The sequence below is a fragment of the Epinephelus lanceolatus genome, chromosome 4 (genome assembly GCF_041903045.1).
Source record: "Epinephelus lanceolatus isolate andai-2023 chromosome 4, ASM4190304v1, whole genome shotgun sequence".
Classification (NCBI taxonomy): Eukaryota; Metazoa; Chordata; class Actinopteri; order Perciformes; family Serranidae; genus Epinephelus; species Epinephelus lanceolatus.
In genome coordinates this window covers 26,755,461-26,774,357 of record NC_135737.1, presented here as the reverse complement: position 1 = coordinate 26,774,357, position 18,897 = coordinate 26,755,461, and the positions used below count along the sequence as shown (strand labels likewise).

The 18,897-nt window shown below is 43.4% G+C and overlaps 1 protein-coding gene across 2 annotated transcripts in view; it reads left to right on the top strand.

The window, feature by feature from the left end:
- Positions 1 to 18,897, top strand: part of dscaml1 (Down syndrome cell adhesion molecule like 1) — a 124,758-nt gene that overhangs the window by 72,550 nt on the left and 33,311 nt on the right. The window contains exons 4-12 of one of the 2 annotated variants that reach the window (XR_013490964.1): positions 3,744 to 3,890; positions 4,832 to 5,110; positions 6,262 to 6,537; positions 8,243 to 8,535; positions 11,515 to 11,657; positions 12,486 to 12,615; positions 14,375 to 14,653; positions 17,834 to 17,962; positions 18,135 to 18,314. Coding sequence is in view for 1 of the 2 variants with exons in the window: in XM_033631652.2 (XP_033487543.2) it covers positions 3,744 to 3,890; positions 4,832 to 5,110; positions 6,262 to 6,537; positions 8,243 to 8,542; positions 11,515 to 11,657; positions 12,486 to 12,615; positions 14,375 to 14,653; positions 17,834 to 17,962; positions 18,135 to 18,314 (1,863 nt within the window). In the remaining variant the exon portion in view is untranslated. Of the gene's footprint in view, positions 1 to 3,743; positions 3,891 to 4,831; positions 5,111 to 6,261; positions 6,538 to 8,242; positions 8,543 to 11,514; positions 11,658 to 12,485; positions 12,616 to 14,374; positions 14,654 to 17,833; positions 17,963 to 18,134; positions 18,315 to 18,897 lie in introns of both variants that reach the window. The other variant, XM_033631652.2, reaches the window with a different exon arrangement.

The window sequence follows — 18,897 nt, the reverse complement described above, 5'->3', positions numbered from 1 at the left end:
ATTTTCTGACATTTTAAGAAGTAAACAATTAACTGATTATCCAGGAAAAATAAGTACAGAAGAAGTTTCCTTTTATAACCAGCTCTGACGAGCTCCTTCTCATTAATCTCCCATGCTCCACTCTCTTTTCTCTCCATTCTTAACCATCTCTGAATTTCTTACTCTACCCACCCCCTTCTGGTCCGTCTTCCTCTCTCCAGGCATGTTGTGACAGGGTGTAGCAGTGTGTTATACAGGGTTCTACTCACCAAGTGCATATTATCCTGTAAGGCTTAATACCCAGATTGGAACAAAAGGGCAGGCTTGGAAATTACAGCTTACGTCGCTTAGCACTCAGCACAACAGTCTGACTCACATGAAAACACGTGTGTGTGAACTTTCACATATGCATGCAGATGCACAGGCCGACAGCTACAAATATGTATACATATATTAAGAAATCTGACAGCCCAGTTACACGCACACGCACACGCACGCACACACACACGCACGCACACACACACAGATATTATAATGCCTTTTATAGACTGAATATAATGTAGACGTTCTCTCTGGCTGGCTGCTCTCTATCAGTCGGACAGATCTGACATTTAGAGTTGGGGAGTGTAAGCTGCACTGTATGTGTTAAGTTCATTAATTTGAATTAACTGATTAGTCAAAAATAAAGCCATAACTATTTGACTATAGTTTAATTGTTCAGCTTATATCATAACCTAAATTACGCTATTGTTTTCCCCCAGTTTTATGTCATAGTCAGTTAAATATCTCTGGGTTTTGGGCTGTTTGTTGAACAATGTCTGCTTGGGTTTTTGAAATTTCCTCACATTTATTTGACCTATAGAATGATACAAAAAATATTCAACAGCTTAATCGATAATAACTGAAATGAACAGAGTATGAGAAGCTCCACTGTAATTTGGAATAATGCACATTTTGTTTAGTCAGTCAAAACTTGGCAGCTTTGACACAAGAAGTAAAGCCTTCAGTCTTCTTCACATCTCAGTCTTGTTAGAGTGTGTGTGTGTGTGTGTGTGTGTGTGTGTGTGTGTGTGTGTGTGGCATGGAGCCAGGCCAGCCCTCTCTGTTTTAATAAATCTCTTTTGGATGGAGTGGTGCAGCTATAAAATGCATCGATTGTTGTTGCTCACATTGTGGCAGGACACACACACACACACACACACACACACACACACACACACACACACACAAGCTTGGTTATTGATACTTGCTCGTTCATATCTACACATGTTCATTGATACACGCAGAAAATCACGTATCGACATTTTTAGATGCATACATGCAGAAACAGATATGCACACACTCATACTAAAAAATAAAGACAGTTTGTTAAATAAAATGTAGGAGTAAGAGCTGAGAATATCTGATCATTAATTACCAATACTGAATCATTGAAGAACAAAATCAAAACCATCCAAAACTGTAGCTTTAGTACTGATTTTTTTTTTCACACTCCATGTGAACATGCTCTTTTCATCAGCAATTAAACAGGTCTAACATCTAGCACCTTAAGTTTTTCAGAATAAATTTGCTTCAACTAGGTGTTGACCTGTTGCTTGAAGGTGTGTGTGTGTGGGTGTTTCGGAGTGTAACGGTACATGAAGGTCACGGTTTGGTTCATACCCCGGATTAGGAGTCATGGTTTCAGTTGACTTTGGTACGGCAGGAAAAATAATGCATAAGGATATGTTTATTTTTATTTATTTTGAACAGACAGTAGTGTCAAAGACAGTCAAAATTCTCCTGCTGGAGACTGAGGTAACATTTTGCACACTGGCAACTTTGGTAAACTATTTTATCTTTTAAAATAAGGAACATTTCAAGCAGTTACACCATATGAACAAACCCATTCCCAGAAGGCAACAAGACACAATAGGCTATAAAGGTGAAAATACCAAAATACATAGACTAATAAGATTTAAAAACAAAAAAAAAACAAAAAAAAAAAAACATCTAAGCTCTACATGGCTATATTTAAATCTGGATGATGCCGTCCAATGTGCATTAGCATGTTGGATGTGTTAGCTTTCTCAGACCTACCTACTGTGGAGCAACACTGATACACCATCCTTGTCTTATTCACAGCTCTGTCTCCGTTGCCATTGTAGCTGAACGGGAACACGCAGGCAGGTCCTCCAGCTCCAGTGTTTCATTGGCTCTTGCCATAGTGTGACTTACTCGCTTTGCTAGCAGCTTGTTGTGTTAACCTCAGCACCTGTTGCTAACGGCGTACAGCTTTAAGTTTCCTGGTGAAATTTGTGCTTTGGAACTTTGGTCTCACATTACGTGCTTCAATCTACACATTGTGTATTCTCTATGTGACTGCATGCACTGGGCCGTGACCCCTGTACCATAACACTTGTGTACAAATACATGAACCATTACAGCCCCAGTGTGCAGTACGTATTTCCAGTGTTCAGCTATTCAATGCACCTGTGTTTTACTCAAGTCCTCTCTTGTCAACATTGCAAAAAGACATTGAAACATCATGTACAGCAAACAACAGCCAGCATGTTAACACACAAACACACACACACGCTGCAATAGCATTCACATAACCAAACAATCTGCAATCTACTACAAACTCTGAAGTGCACACTGTCTAAAATAACCCTTTGGGGGAAGAGAATACAAAAAGACTCAGAGAAGCGGAAAGAATCAAACACCGAAATACACTCTCCTCGTCTCTTATCCTTCCATCTCTGCCCTCTCTTCTTCCTCTCTCTCACATACACACACACGTGCACGTGCTGTCTCTATTGACATGTAGATAAATCAGAGGCAGACCAAGCAGTCACTGATGTGAAATGAAAATGACACTAATCTGCTGTTACCATAACACACAGAGAGACATCAATTATTAACACCTACAATAACTCCCCTCTCTCTTCTCTCTTTTTCTTCCTCCTCATCGCTCTTTCTCTATTGTGTATATCTCACTAGATGGATGGGACAGAGTCTGTTAAAAGCTCCCATGTGTTCACCTAAGTGCTGTGGTTGGGCCTTTTGAAGGCATGTATATTCTAGTCCTGCTTTTTCTTTCCTCTGACATCAGTGATTTCTAAGAAAAATGTGCTCCAGGTGTGTCAGGAGGGCTTTAAGATGGAGAGGTTGGCATTTCTCACCGACTTCCAAAACGGCACACATCTAACACGACCTTTCCATCACGCAACAGCAGTTTTCCTTCACTTGATTTGCTTTTTTCCCACCAATTGCAAATTTATAGAAATGAAAAATAATGAAAACAGAAGATGTTTTATATCAAGAGCAATTACAAATATGTCTTACAACACATACAACAGAATAGTGAATATTTATTTTAGATTTAGTCTCAAGAAGTCACAGGCTATTTGTTGTCGGATGAGCACTTTTAAAATGAACTTTGTTAAACAAAAAAAGGGAACAGTTTTGAGGTGTTTAAGGATTTAAGGATACTGGTCAGTGGTTTTACTGGTCCAGCCCACCTGAGATCAAATCGGACTGCATGTGGCCCATGAGCTAAAATGAGTTTGACACCTCTAATCTACATAAACACAACTCAAGTCAATTTATTTATATAGCCCAACATCACAGATCTTAGATTGGCCTCAATAACCTTTATCCTATGATCTTCGCATTACTTTACATGTAATTGATGTGCCTTTGTTTTACTTTGTTTCTCAAATATGTTGACTAACGAATCCTTCTCCCCTCTCCTACCTGTTCCCCCCTGCTGTCCTCCACAGGTAACCGTTTCTTCCTGACCTCATTTGGCGCTCTGTATATCTCAGAAGTGCAGAAGGAAGATGCTCTGTCCACCTACCGCTGCATCACAAAGCACAAGTACAGTGGAGAGACTCGCCAGAGCAATGGAGCCAGGCTCTCTGTTATGGGTAGGCAACGTTTAGTTACCATTTCCACTCAAAGTAGTCACCAAATGCCAAAGCGTGAGTCAAAGCGTGAGTGTGTGACCAGTGGCTTGGCTTTTTCAGTTGTTTTTCACAACAGACTTACAAGACAGAGTTGGAGGTTTTAGTTACAGAAAGGAATGTTTCAACATTTTGGGAAATATGCTTATTTGCTTTCTTGCTGGGAGTTAAATAAATATTTTAACCACACACACAGCCAGGAGACAGTTAGCTTAGCTTAGCATAAAGACTGGAAACAAGCGGAAACAGCTAGCCTGACTGAACCGAATCCAACTACAAGCAGCTTTAAAGCTCACTAAGTAGCATGTAGTATCTTGTTTGTGTAGTTCATACTAAAACTGAAGTGTAAAAATAAACATGTTGTGGTGTTACAGTCAGTTCTGTGCCAAACATAACCATTTCTTTGCCATGCCCAGTCACTTACTGGAGTCACTTTGTCACTGTGATGGTGTCAGACAACCAGTAAAGACAGGAAGTTACTATGCGTGACCAAAACAAGTGCAGAACAAAACTCAGAGCCAGACTAGTTGTTTCCCCGGTCAGAGTCTATGTACTAAGCTAAGCTAAGCTAAGCTAACCAGGGTGGAGGGTACACACATCCAAAAAACATAAGGCAAGAATCTGACAAGACATCTGCACATTGTGTTTCAAGCTCACATAAGTTTTGCTCCACTGTGTGCACCTCTTGTCTGATTCGTACTGAGATAAGCTAACCATCTAGTAGTGGTAGCTTTATATTCACTGTACACAAATGAGACTTGTATCAGTCTTTCCATCCACTTCTCAAAAATGTGAATAACTGATTTCACAACATGTTTAACTTTTCATGTAAGGATTAAAAGATTGGTTAAAGTACTGATGATTCCAAATGAAAATAACATTTCCTTCCCTTGCTTTACTTTCAGACCCTACGGAGTCCACCCCGTCAGTGCTGGACAGTTTCCAGTCCGGTGAGGTGCAGGTGGGGCACAGTGTGGAGCTGCCCTGCATTGCATCCGGATACCCAAACCCCACCATCCGATGGCTGAAGGATGGTCGGCCATTACCTGCAGACTCCCGCTGGACGCGGCGCATCACTGGCCTCACCATTTCGGATTTAAGGCTCGAGGACAGTGGCAACTACATCTGTGAGGTCACCAACAGCTTTGGCTCCAAAGAGGTGACAGGTCACCTCAACGTCATAGGTGAGTGAAGCCCTGAAGAGAGTGTAGTGATAAAACATATTCAAGTCCTGTGACCAAACAAAGTGTCACAGATCACTTCATGACCTCCACTGTTCTACACTGACAACTACAGTTGGAGCAAAAGAGTGAGATGGACAGACATAATGAATGTGATGTCAGGTCATGAACAGGCGCGATGGAGTCATCATTTAAGCTCTGTTGGCTTTGCCCTGGCCCCGTGCCTCCTACACGCCCCCCTCTAACCCACCCTCGTCTGGGCCAAGCGTGAGCTTGATCTCCAAGGACGGCTCGTTCCCCCGCTGTGCTCTCAAACCCCAGCGAGACGTCACTGTGGTGACAGAGCAGAACAGTGGTCGTGTAGGTCTGTTGCTCTGTTTACCGAAGACGTGTGAGAGAAGGGGGGGAAGACAGAGAAAATTTCATAATGTGTGTATGAATGAAAGAGATGTGAGGAGGTGAGGCTGGTGGAGAAGATGGCACGCTTGTGGAGAGGAACGGGGGGGGGGGGGGGGGGGGGGGGGGGGCAGAGGAGGAGGTGGAGGGAGGAGATGTAGTTGGGAAAAGGGTGAAGTTAGTGGACACTGGGCAGACTGGCCACAGGGCACATCACTGCAAAACCCACAAACCTCCTATGACAGGGCATAGAAGGTGGTACACACACACACACACACACACACACACATTTGTACACACACTTACAGTACACGCACTTACTGCCCATGAAGAAAGTCTTACACATGCACATGCACTGTCACTCCCTCACACGCATGCTCACACACATTCAGCAGCCTCCAGCGCTTAACACCAGCTGCTTTATTGCTCACTGACATTTTCTCCCCTTTCTCTCTTTCTGTCTCGCTTTTGCTCGCTGCTTAGCACACACACACACACACACACACACACACACACACAAGTAATGGTAAAAAGCCCGACACACAAAAAACAAATACACAATAACACCAAAATATGATTTGTGTTGCCTGGCCAGCACAGCGTAGCTCAATTCAGATTGCTTTCATTCAGCATTGCAAGTGATACCACCAAGTCCTCTACCTCCAGTGCTTAGGTAGTAACTTGTATGAGAAGGTATGACTTCTTGTCTTTCTTTTTTTTGTTAACCCTGCTCTGTCTGCTCCTCCTCCTTTCTGTAGAGCCACTGCGGGTCACCTTGTCCCCCAAGAACTTGAAGACAGGAATCAGCAGCACAGTCATCCTATCCTGTGCCGTCCAGGGTTCCCCGCATTTTACGGTGTCCTGGTACCGTAACACAGAATCTGTCCTGCCCGATCAGCACTTTTCCATCCAGGGGGCTCACAATGAAACATTATTCATTTCCGCTGCACAAAAGAGACACTCGGGAGCTTACCAGTGCTTTGCCACGCGCAAGGGCCAGACAGCGCAGGACTTCTCCATCATACTGCTGGAAGGTGAGGACGCAGAGGGATTACCATGTTGGTGTACAGTCATAAATGTCAATGTAAAAAGGGCTGGGTTATTACACTGCTATCAGAATGAGAGCGATACGGTAGGCAGATACTGTTTGCACCCAGGTGTCTGTAGCAAAGTATTTACACCCCGGGGTGTTAATAGCCAATCTGACCATATACACCCAAGTTTATAGTCCTGGATGTCCAAGCAACATTAGAATATGATGTGAACACAAATGGGTCTATTCAGCTTTTCTGCTAAAGTTGATTTAGCAGCTTTATACATCCTGAAAACTGAAAATGACAAGTCATCTAAGTCTAAAAATAATGAGCCAGCATTCACTCACACATGAGTCAAACCTCAGTCTCCCAGTCCTGTGCTTAAGCCACTCACACACAGTGCCTTACTACCTCCATGGACGGTGTTGCTCTTTATACTACGTCACACGACTTTCCAGCAGTACATTTGTGAGATTTTTTCCTCATAAATTTGCCACTTTAATCTCAAAGAATAGCCGAGATTGGCTATACTTACCCTAACCATGCCCTCTTTGCCTTTATTCTAACTGCTCTGACCTTGACGTGTCAACTTGACAAGTGATAGCCAATCACAGCATCATAGGAATGGGTGTAAATAGCCGAATATCTGCAGTGTGACTCGTCTCATCCGGGTGCACATAGACACTCCATTCTTTATATGCTTGAGACAATACTTACGCATGGTTTACATGACATATTTACCTCTACTAAGAGTACTGAAGAGCAAGTTGTGTTGTGCTTCCACTTTATATATCCACCGATCAGCCAAAACATTAAAACCAGACGAAGTACCCTCCTCATGGCAACATTATTCTCCAATGGCAGTGGCCCCCCAGCAGGATAATGCACCATGCCACACTGCCAACACTGCTCAGGAATGGCCCAAGGAATGTGACAAAAAGCTCAAAATATCAACCTGGCCTCCAAATTCCTCGGATCCACGTGCCATTAACCCACCTCACAACCCACTGGACTAAATGGATCTGCCGCCAACGCACTGGTGCCAGACACCACAGGACACTCCCAGAGATCCTGTGTCCGTGTCTCGACAGGTCAGAGCCAAGTCCGATCCAAGGGGGCCCCACCTTTGAGTAGGAGTACATCTGGGCAGATTGGGACCTGAGAAATTCACGCTCCACAGGCCATTTCTAAACAGGTTTTTGTTGTGTGGCATGCTGCTTTTTTCTGCTGGGGGGCCACTGCCATTGTGGAGTACTGTTGCCATGAGGGGGGGGTACTTGGTCTGCAGTGGTGTTTGAGTGGGTGGAACATGTCAGGGGGTATCACCATGAATGCCAGAACGAAAGGTTTCCTGGCAGAACAATTCATTGGAACAAAATAATCAAAGTTATTCACTTCACCTGTCAGTGGCTTTAATGTTTTGGCTGATCAGTGTATATACAGTTGTGTGTCTGCATCTCTTGAATGATTTACAGTTATTTTTATTTGCAACAACATTAACTACATGCACTCATACACACTTCACTACACTACAAAAATAACTGCTCATGTGCTTTCTGAGTGTAGTGATTCAGTCTCTTGTAACAGAAGGTCCAGCTCTGTCATTTTTTCCACCATAATGCTGATTTGAATCCAGTGTAACACACTGTTACATTTTGTTTCTAAATCCATACCTCACATCTCTTGTCTTGTGATTGTTTCTCAGATGGTACACCCCGTATTGTCGCCTCCTTCAGCGAGAGGGTGGTGGTCCCGGGTGAACCGTTTTCCCTGATGTGTGCTGCCAAAGGAGCCCCCCCTCCCACCATCACCTGGACCCTTGACGACGAGCCTGTGGCCCGGGACCTGTCGCGTGTCAGAGCCAGCCAGTACACACTCTCAGACGGCAGCACTGTGAGCCACGTCAACGTCAGCAGCCCGCAGATTCGGGACGGAGGAGTGTATCGGTGCGCCGCACGAAACTCGGCCGGTAGCGCCGAGTACCAAGCGCGCATAAACGTAAGAGGTGCCTGTCTACTTTTCAATATCAGTCATTCAGAGGCTTCTCATAGCCTGATCCCTACCCCTACCCTGACCCATATCCTATCCTGTACCCTTCTATATCTCTACCTCTATCTCTATATGTGTGTTTTACTTTATTGTATATACTTTTTGTTTTTCTCTTTCTTTCTCTTTTGTTATGTTTGTCAGTCTTTACACTTACATGTTAATTAGCTGCAGCAGTCAGTGTTTTGTTCTTCCAGCAGCACATATAGTGTGTGTTTGTCTCATTCTGTCTTTCTTTCTTGCTGTCTGTCCCTTCAGCTTACTGTCCTGTTGTCTCGGTTACTGTAGCTCTGCACATGTGCCTTTGTGAATGCACATATATGAGCACATCCACCAACTTCACCTACCTGTACGCGCACACGCGCAAACGGACATGTTTGCAGGCAGATGAAATGTTAAAATCAAGAGATTGTTGCTTAACATATGGAGAGACAGAGTGACTAAAGGAGAGGAAGCGAGATTAAGGGAATGTGAGACAAATGGATGAAGAAACTCTAGTAGAGAAAGAAACAGATGGCCAGAGACGGAGGGAAGAGAGAGAATATGAGAAAGGAATGAGAGAAGAAGAGGAATGAGGAGGGGAGGAGTGCCAGTGTCTGGTGGGGGAGTGATGGTGAACTCTGGTGACAGGACTGGTGATGTCACTGTCGTCGGAGCAGACAAGGATGAGGAGTGACACCGACGGACAGGGCTGTATCTCTCTCTCTCTCTCTCTCCCTCTTTCTCTCTCCCCCTTTTCTCCGTCCTTTGGTGAGATGTGTAGTTGTGACATGTGAGTCTGCTGTAAGGAGACAGAGCCAGAACGATCATTGGAGTGAGAATGAGCCCCACTGCCAGAGAGCTTCAGCCCTACATGCAACATATACAACCAACACAGACACACACACGCATAACCACACATGAAAAAGCAGTAACACACTCGTACGCTTACCCACTCACTGAAATCGGATACACTCAACTTATCCCATTCAGCGTGAGGCCAACAGCAAAAAACACTGAGCCACACAGACATCGCTGAGCACACACGCACGTGTATACTGTGTATGTGTTTGTGTGTGTGTCTATGTGTGTCGGCGCGTGTGTCTGCGCGACGGTGCTACTGAATAATACATCTTTCACTCGTCAGAGCTGTGACTTCAAAGCTCAGCGCACGCTGAGAAAGGGAGGAGAGAGAAGGAGGGAGAGAGAAGTGGGGGTAGGAGGGCTGAAAGGAGAGACAAAAACAAAGATACAAGATGAACAATGGTGAGAAGGTCAGAGAAGAAGTGACGGATGATTGAGTGATAGCTCCCAGTGTCTTCCAGTAATGCTAAACACATTTTGTGTCCGTCTGACTGTCTGTCTGCCCGCCGGCCTGTAGCCTTCTCCGTCTTTTGGCGGTGATATATGACCAACATATTGTGGCAGTCAAGCTTGATTTTTGTCTTATATTTGTATTCTTTACGACGTCACTCACATGTGTTTTGTTCCTGGTAGTCTACCAGTTACCTGCTGTGGTCAGTACTGCACATTCTGAACGTCACTCAAAATACTTAAGCTCATGTAGCATGACCTTCATAGAGATCACAGCACAAATGCTGACAGAGCACATGTTCATTAGTTAAAACACAATGCATTTGTTGCACTATGCAACCATGGAAAATGCACCGCGCTTTGTCCGTGTCCTGACGTAACTAAAAAGTGCATTGCACACATATGGATGCAAACAATCCATGAATCTGCATCGGAGGGCTGCAACAGAATTAGGATCCTGTCAGTCCAGGTGTAGCACCCAGTACAAATGTGTCAGGTTTACTAGACAGTCCAAGGGCTGCTGTGACACTGTGCCTACTGAGGGCAACAAGAAAGTTTATCTTGGGTGCGTCGGTACAATGGACAACCAAGAGAGGACGGCAGAGGAGATACCAGTGCAGCTGTGCTTAACAGCCACAAAAAAGGTAGCACTGATGATAGTCAAGGACGGAAACGTTTGCCTTTTATTATTTGTTGCACTTTGAGCACCTTTCTTTTTGTGCACGGATGTCCTAAATAAACTGTCCAGCCCAGTTGCATCAGTGTGTGTGTATCTCCTCTGTAGTCCTCTTTGGGTTTACTAGACATTCATCATAAGACAGTTGGGAGTGGTTGGTCATGAATAAAAGCGCATATATGGAAATATGACACTCGTAAAGTACAAAATGAAATTAAAAATCAGTTTAGTTTTTGTCAGCTGTTTCACCCACTCACTTTCCTCTCTGTTACTCTCTCTTCGTAGACTAGTTGTGTAGTCGGTTACGTTAAATGTCGGTTTGTCTAAATGTCAGTAACATTAAATGAAATTGCCATCGCTAATCCAGTCTGACCTGCAAACAATAACACTGTCGCTGCTGCTCTCAAGTCTGGCACTCCTATATTCCTCTATTTGGTTTGTGTGTTACTCGGGGAAACAGTGTGAACTATCAGAGGCGGGATCCATAACATTTTTACCCACTTTTTGTTTTCTCTCCTGCTTACAGATGAAACATTGTAAGTTTTGAAGGTATTTGATAAGGCTTATTTTTAGTTCTTATAAAAGTAGCTTTATAAACAGCTGAGTATCTGCATTTCTCTAGACTTAAAAATCCATTAAACCGACAAAAACTGTGCAGGAGTGTGCAGCTCCTCCAGAATTGAAGCTTTTTAACATAAAGGCAAGACACTCTAACCTCTCTCTCTCTTCCCCTTCCACTACTACATGCTTTTTTCTTCTTCTGTCCCTACCCTACTCCCCAACTCCCTTCCCTATCACCCTCCCGTTTATTCCTTAAATTCCACAACCTGCTTCTGACACCATCAACTAATTATCTCTTTCTTTTCCCCCTCTTTTCTTCCTCTGGTCAACCCATTTCTCCTCCTCTTTATCTCCATCTCTCTCCCTCTGCCCATTTCTCTCTTTGTCTCTCTCCCCATCAGGTCCACCGAGGATTCGGCCGATGAAGAACATCACTGCGGTGGCAGGGAGAAACTCTTTCATAAACTGCCGTGTGATTGGGTACCCTTATTACTCAATCAACTGGTACAAGGAAGGGCTTCTGTTGCCTGACAATCATCGCCAGGTGGATTTTGCTTTCTGCATTTCTGCTCAAAGACAGTCATTTATCAGAACTCTGTGTAGCACTGTGTAACATGAATATACAGTATGTAGCTCCATAAATCATATCCTGTACACATACTGTGCATCTTGTATATAGGGTGCTGTTTAAAGGTCATTTGCTTCTCTTTGACCTCTACAAAAAGCCAACAGCATTTTCCCATTGAATTTTGGATTATTGTAGACATTGTCTCTAATACTTACATGTTTTATTCAGCAAGATAATCCTCACAAATGAACACCACTTTTATGATTTTTGCAGCATAAATACAATAGCCAGAAGTAGAAAGCTAATGTACAGCTATAAACAAACCACATCACAGTCAAATGACTGACTGTCGCCACCACAACAGAGGCTGTAAAGCATTTGTGATGATGTTGTGTAGTCACATTTAGCCTCTTAGCAATAGTTGTTTTTTAAGACTAGTAAAGGCTTCAGAAAATAGGAGTTAAGTATTTACTAATGTATTTTATGTTTTGGAACAAACGTAAAAATCTTTTATCTCAGGCATCTAACCAAAAATCCATTTAAAAAACTAGTAACTTTGAGACGAGGAAACCAGGAGTGCTAAAATGCTAACTTGTTTCCAGGTTTTGGGACTCATTCCTGCACCACTCTTTTTGGAAATGAAAGTAGAAAAACCTGAAAACTCCGAAGCAAAACACACGCATGCATCAGTGTCGGCCATGTTACAATCTTAGCTCGTTGGACTTCACAGCTCAGTATAGATGTATGAATAAGAAAACCAGGCATGTATCATCTCAGAGTGTAACCCTGCTTTTGTCTGTTCAGGTGGTGTATGAAAACGGGACTCTGAAGCTCAGCGATGTTCAGAAGGGGATGGACGAGGGAGCCTATGTCTGCAGCGTACTCATCCAACCACAACTCTTCATCACACAGACTGTCTACGTTACTGTCAAAGGTCAGTGAGAGGGCTCATTGTTTTGAAAGGGTCAGAGAGTTTCAGAGCATGTACATCATTGCTTTTTGTGAGGTGTAAATGATAAATGCTTGTATGTTTTTGTTTACTTTAGGTTAAATGATAAATAGAATTCTAATTCTCAGTTTAGGTGTCTTTTCTGGGCGATATTTAAATTGCAATGGAAAAAAAAATTATGAATGTAAAAGAGGGTGATTGTGAGAGGGATGGAGAGTGAGTAAGACTGGTTTGGAGCAGGAGGGTGTGAGTGAAACAGAGGGAGAGGAAAGAAGAAAGCTGTATGCATTGCCTCTAATAACCCCTGATTAAGGGGCGGAGTGGCCTGGTGCGCACTCTCAACCACTCAGCAATTACATAGAGCAGGAGTGCTATTGTGTAAGATTTGCATGTGCATGCCATACACATGCATAAAGGTGTGTGTGTGTGTGTGTGTGTGTGTGTGTGTGTGTGTGTGTGTACTGTATATATTCTGCATGTCACCTTGTATGTTATTTCGCTCTGCTCACCGTGCCGATACCTTGACATGTTTGTTTTAGGAAGTTGTCGAGTGTGAGTGTGGGTTCTGTGTGTGTTTCGACTTGACATTAACAGATGTGTGAAATTTGCGGTGCTGGATTGTCTTCGTATACGTGCGCGTGCCCGCTTTCATGCACATGCATGTGTGAGAGGGCATTTGCTACGTGTCGGTGTAGGTATGTGCTTGTATGAATGTGTGCTCGTCATGTCTCTGATTTAATTAGATGAATTTTAACGAGGCCCAGATTAAATCCCCCAGATGTCTCAGCTGTAACCCCCCACCACCACCACCACCACCACCAACACCACCCTCCCCTCCTCCCCCACTCCAAACCACCACCATCACCCCCGCCGCTCTCCATAGCAACACCGTTCTTCCCCCTGCGGATGGGGCTCTAATTAGAGCAGCTATTATGGGCTGGCTTTAGCAGGGCAGGGTGGGGTGGAGTGGAGGGATTGGTAGGGGGCACAGGCGGCTGCAGAGTGGGTAGTGGGCTAGTAGGCCAGGCTGTGGTGTTTTGGAAGCGTCGGGGATTCAGGCTTATGGGAGACTCAGAAAATCAGACAGACAGATAGACCACTAGTTTACCAATTAGCCTGTCAGGTGAAAATGACAGATTCTGAACCATGCCCTTTAAAAAAAATTCACTCTGTCTTTATGTCTCCCTCCTGTGTATGTTTCTCCCTCCACCTTATCTGCCTTTACATCACTCACTCTCCAACCCCATGTCCTTTCGATGCCCCCGAATCTTCAAATCTGTGTGTCTACCCATATTCTCCCTGTCTTCACATCTGACTTTCTCTCTTTTCTCTATCCTTCACTTATTCATATCTGCCTCAAATCTCTGTCTTCACCTCTTACTCACCCTGCTCATTTAAACAACCCTCTAACTGTTTTCATTCATCTTTTTTTTTATTTCCATTCCCTCTTTGCCTTATTCTCTCTTCTCTCTATCTACCCTTTATTTCACCCTGTTGCCTGTCCTTGCCTTTTTCTCTACCCCGCTCTCTTTTACCATATATTTCCTCGACTTGATCTGCCTGTTCTATCTCTTGCTTATCTTCTTTTATCTCATCTCACTGTTTCCCCCTCAATTACTTTGTCTCTACTACATTTCTATTTACCCACCCGTCCTCTCTCTACACATCTTGCACCCTATCACTCTCCTTCCTTCACTTGCTCTCTTGCTCTCTATTTTATCCTCCCCTTCCTTACCCCTCTCAGTTCCTCCACTGATCCAGCCATTTGACTTTCCACCGACTTCCATCGGTAAATTGATGTACATCGCCTGCGTGGTGTCGTCTGGAGACATGCCCATACGCATCACGTGGCGCAAGGACGGGCAGGAAATCGTGCCCTCCTCGGGCATCACCATAGACACAAAGGAGTTCATGAGCTCCCTCCAGATATCCAAGGTGTCGCTCAAACACAATGGGAACTACACCTGCATCGCCAGCAACGATGCTGCCACTGTCAGCACGGAGAGACAGCTCACAGTCACAGGTAAGAAAAGAAGGAGTGAGAGAGGATTCAGAATATAAAAGTGATATGTTGGAAGAGTTGAAGGGGAAAGGAATGGGTTATAGCACTGCAGTGTTTTAGTATTACACTCAAATAAAGTTGGTTGACTTTGAAGATTTAAAAATGTATTGTCAAAATTGTGCACTGTCAATTTACGTCCATTAAAAGTGCTTATTTTTGCTACTGACAGGCTCAGATTGTTATTACAAGTGTCTGACGGCATACAGAAAGGAGCCTACAGAGCAATGAAACCTTTTTCTTACCTTTTTCTGGTCTATTTGTTATTGTGTCCAAGTCTCGCTCCAGGAGAAGTCTGGGTCTGAAGTCTTGTGAGAGGTGACTTGTTGCAGTAAAACGTTAGTTAGAGTTGAAGTAGTGTCGCCACCAGACAATCAGAGATCTCCGCCTTCTGATAGTCTGGGGACACTCCTTTCTAAAGTGTGTTTAACACACCGGCGAAAACGGCTGGCAACAAAGCAACGCCTCTTGCATTTTTGAAAAGGACACGCCTTCTCGGAAATGTGCGCTCCCCCTTTTTTCGTCCGCAAGGAAACAAACACAGAGAGCTTGAAAATGGATGCTGAGAGATTAAACTCGTGTGCTCATCTGTGAAGAAAATATTTTTTCCAGCGGATGTCTTAGTTACAACATGATTGAGCTAACTGGAGTAGTTTCATGTCGTATCCGACAAGAGGAGGCTTTTAACAGATGACGTCCAGATGTTAGCTTTACTGCTAGTGTTAGCTGTCCCTGTCAACTGATGCTTTCTAGACATCGTGATTTCCCAAAACTGAATAAATACCACACATAGCAACACAAAACTGCTTTGCTAGCTCAATCATGTTGTAACTAAGAAAACGTATTTTTTTTCACGGACCGTTTAATGAGTTATTATCTATTACAGACACCGCTAACGGCTAACAGGGCTAACAGCTAACGGTTAGCCCAGCTAAACGTGCACACAGAAATAGTAATGTTTGTTCAATCATTGTGTTTATAGACTTTACAAACATCGGATTAGTCTAAACGGTGATACAGTGATGTGAAAAATGTGATATATAGGCTATATATATAGCTAAAAGCTCTGCTGGTTTTCTACCCGGACTATAGACGGAATCGCCTTGTTGTTTACAAGGCGATTGCCTCTATAGTCCGGCCGACCGGATGAGTCATGGCCTTGTAAAAGATTATGTTTGTTTCTTTTAGTTGGCGAGAATGTGTTGCCGCAAACGCGACAAACATCCACTAACTTTGACGGAATTTTCTGCGAGCACAGCTGAGCCATTTTGTACCGCTACACGTGTTTCTAGTGGGACTATGTTTACAAGCACAAGAGTTCAGCGAGCCACCGAAGGACCGCCCTGTAGATTTACTATTGGTTCTGCAATGTAGGGAGTTTTTTTAAACTCTGAAATTGTATCCGCCTATCTAAACATAAAATCAGGGAGAAAGTCATCATTCTTTAGTTAAGCAAAGCGTCTAAAGACTGACTTGTGAGTTTAGAGTTGAAGAGAGAAGGGCTGGAAGAGTTTGTTGAGTACAGGAAGTGTAGCACAGTGTTTTTTAAAAGATTTTCATTGTCATAGATTAATATATAGACCATGCGGAAATGGTTTTGGAACAACAGGCGGGATCAACAAAATGTAAACCAAAACATTTTAGTGGCAAAAACATGCACTTTAGGGGACATAAATTGACAGTGCACATTTGCCCAAGGGGATTACATTGCAACCTGTTTTGCCACTGCAGACTGCAGCTGTCTGTCTTAATACTTGACCAATGTCACTTAAACACAAAAACATGGTAAATAGGGTCCAGATCGAAAAGTACTGAAGTTTCCCTTCAACTGGAGTAATTCAATTATATGTTACTTTATACTTTTGCTCCACTACATGTATTTGACAGATTAAAATTTTGTTTATTTTAGGAAATACAATGCATTGTTTAATATTAAATTAGTGGTTCTTAACTGTTTTGGCTCGTCAGCCCCTAAAGAGGCAAAGGCAGTGTCTTTTTGAAACCCCTTGTCATGTGTTAGATGAGTTGGTGGAAGTTACACTCAAACATTTTCTCCTTTAAACTTCTTGGATGGTTTTATTTAAATAAGAGTTTGAGGCCCAAGGAAGTAAAATTATCCAATATTTTGGACCAACTTGAGGGAATATGTTTTGCGAGAATGGTGTTACCCGTCCATTAAATTCAGTGATAAGACATATTGGAACTGTTGTTGCAGCATATGGTGGACTTGCACCTTACTAATGTTGCATTCACATGGAATCAGGTAGCTAGTAGTATGCAACGGAAAAAACCCTCTGGACGGCACAGGAAAAACAAACAAATAGTCCAATGGAATGGCAGGATGGCAAAACAAAACACGTGGATATGCTACAAAGGTGATGTCGTACATTGTACAAATAATGGAAGACAATACATAAATTTACCCACAAATTTTTTTGTCTTTTATTTTATGTAAAATAATGTAATGTCTAGTAATTGTCGTAATCACCTTTGTTTTCTCCTTGTGCAAGGGAACTACGTAACATCCGGCTGTAAATTCTGTCGCGGAGGACAGCAAAAAGTTAAAATATTCTAACTTTGAATAGCATTAACCGTCTACCGTTACAGTTACTGGTATCCTCTGCCAGCATCATCCAATTTTACCATCCTGTTCTCGTCCACTAGAATGATATCCAGTTTGTTTCCAATTTATGTGAACCCAGCGTGAGTCACATCAGTCACATGTAATAATATACTTGGCTACATCAGTCACACGAGCATATCTGTGCAGTACCAGTGCACTGAAGGAATCCCTAAGTGTGAGTTTATGCTGTGCACACAGAAAAGTTTCAGCTGGTTGCAATGTGCAGTCCTCACAGCTAGATGGCACTAAATCCTATGTATCCTATACACTGCTCCTTTAAGTTAATGATTTGGATTCTCCTTCCACCGCTAAAAATCAGTGAAATACCTGTTTAAGTCTTTATTCCATTTCATCATAATGAACATAGCAGATTAAAGTTTAAATTTAGTGTTACAGCTGATGAGGTTCTTACTGAAATACTGTCTACTGGCCCAGCAGGAAACATAATATGATTCCAGTTTGGAAAAAACCCCAAAAAGTTTTTCTATTTTTATTCACTTCTCCTCTCCTTCTTCCCCCAGTGCCTCCTCGGTTTGTGGTTCAGCCCAACAATCAGGATGGGATCTATGGGAAGGCTGGGATCCTAAACTGTTCAGTAGATGGATACCCTCCTCCTAAGGTCATGTGGAAGCATGCCAAAGGTGCACTAGGTACATGGCTCATGTTTCATCTCTTATCTGTATACTGTGTTGCGTCTCTGTCAGCTTTTTTCAGCCTGTTGTCACATTCACAGGTCCATGCTGCCCATTGTAAATCTGATTAACATGTAAGGATCATCAGTTACTGTACAATTCATTATCTTGTCTGTCTCTAACTGTCCAGCGGGAATTGGGAATCCACAGCAGTACCACCCAGTGCCTCTGACGGGCCGTATCCAGATCATGAGTAACGGCTCTCTACTCATCAGACATGTCTTGGAAGAGGATCGCGGCTTCTACCTCTGTCAGGCGTCCAATGGCGTTGGCTCAGACATCAGCAAGAGCATGGTCCTCACCGTTAAGAGTGAGTATACAAAGTCACACGGGCTAATGTAGCAGTTTATGAGTTTTCCATGGCAAAGATGACTGCGGAGAAGCCATCTGGGACGCTCCGGTGCTCCGACTTTATCAGTCTTCACGCACACACGCTCGCTAACTGTGTCAAACCAATGAGCCAGCTCGCACTACTCTCCCTGTGCTCTGTGGGCATGTGCTTACACACGAACATGCACACTGATGAATTGGCGGAGCAAAGGTGACCATGGACGTAAGAGCGAAACAATAAAGAACAGTAAGAGAGAGAGAAGTGTGTGTGTGTGTGTGTGTGTGTGTGTGTGTGTGTGTGTGTGTGTGTGTGAGAGACAGGCATTGAGAAAGCGAGCAACTGAGCGATTGATCTTTTGACTCCTGGGATCCGTCTACAGACAATCAAAAACACTTTGAGCTTAATCATTATCTGCAATCAATCTCTCTCATCCTGCCCTCGCTGTCAGTAACACCCTGTGTAATGCAATGTGAACATGTATGGGGAACAAGCATGCACACACAGAGACACACAGACTGTCAACATCAAGTCAAGCATTATAAGGGGATGATGTACTTTGCAG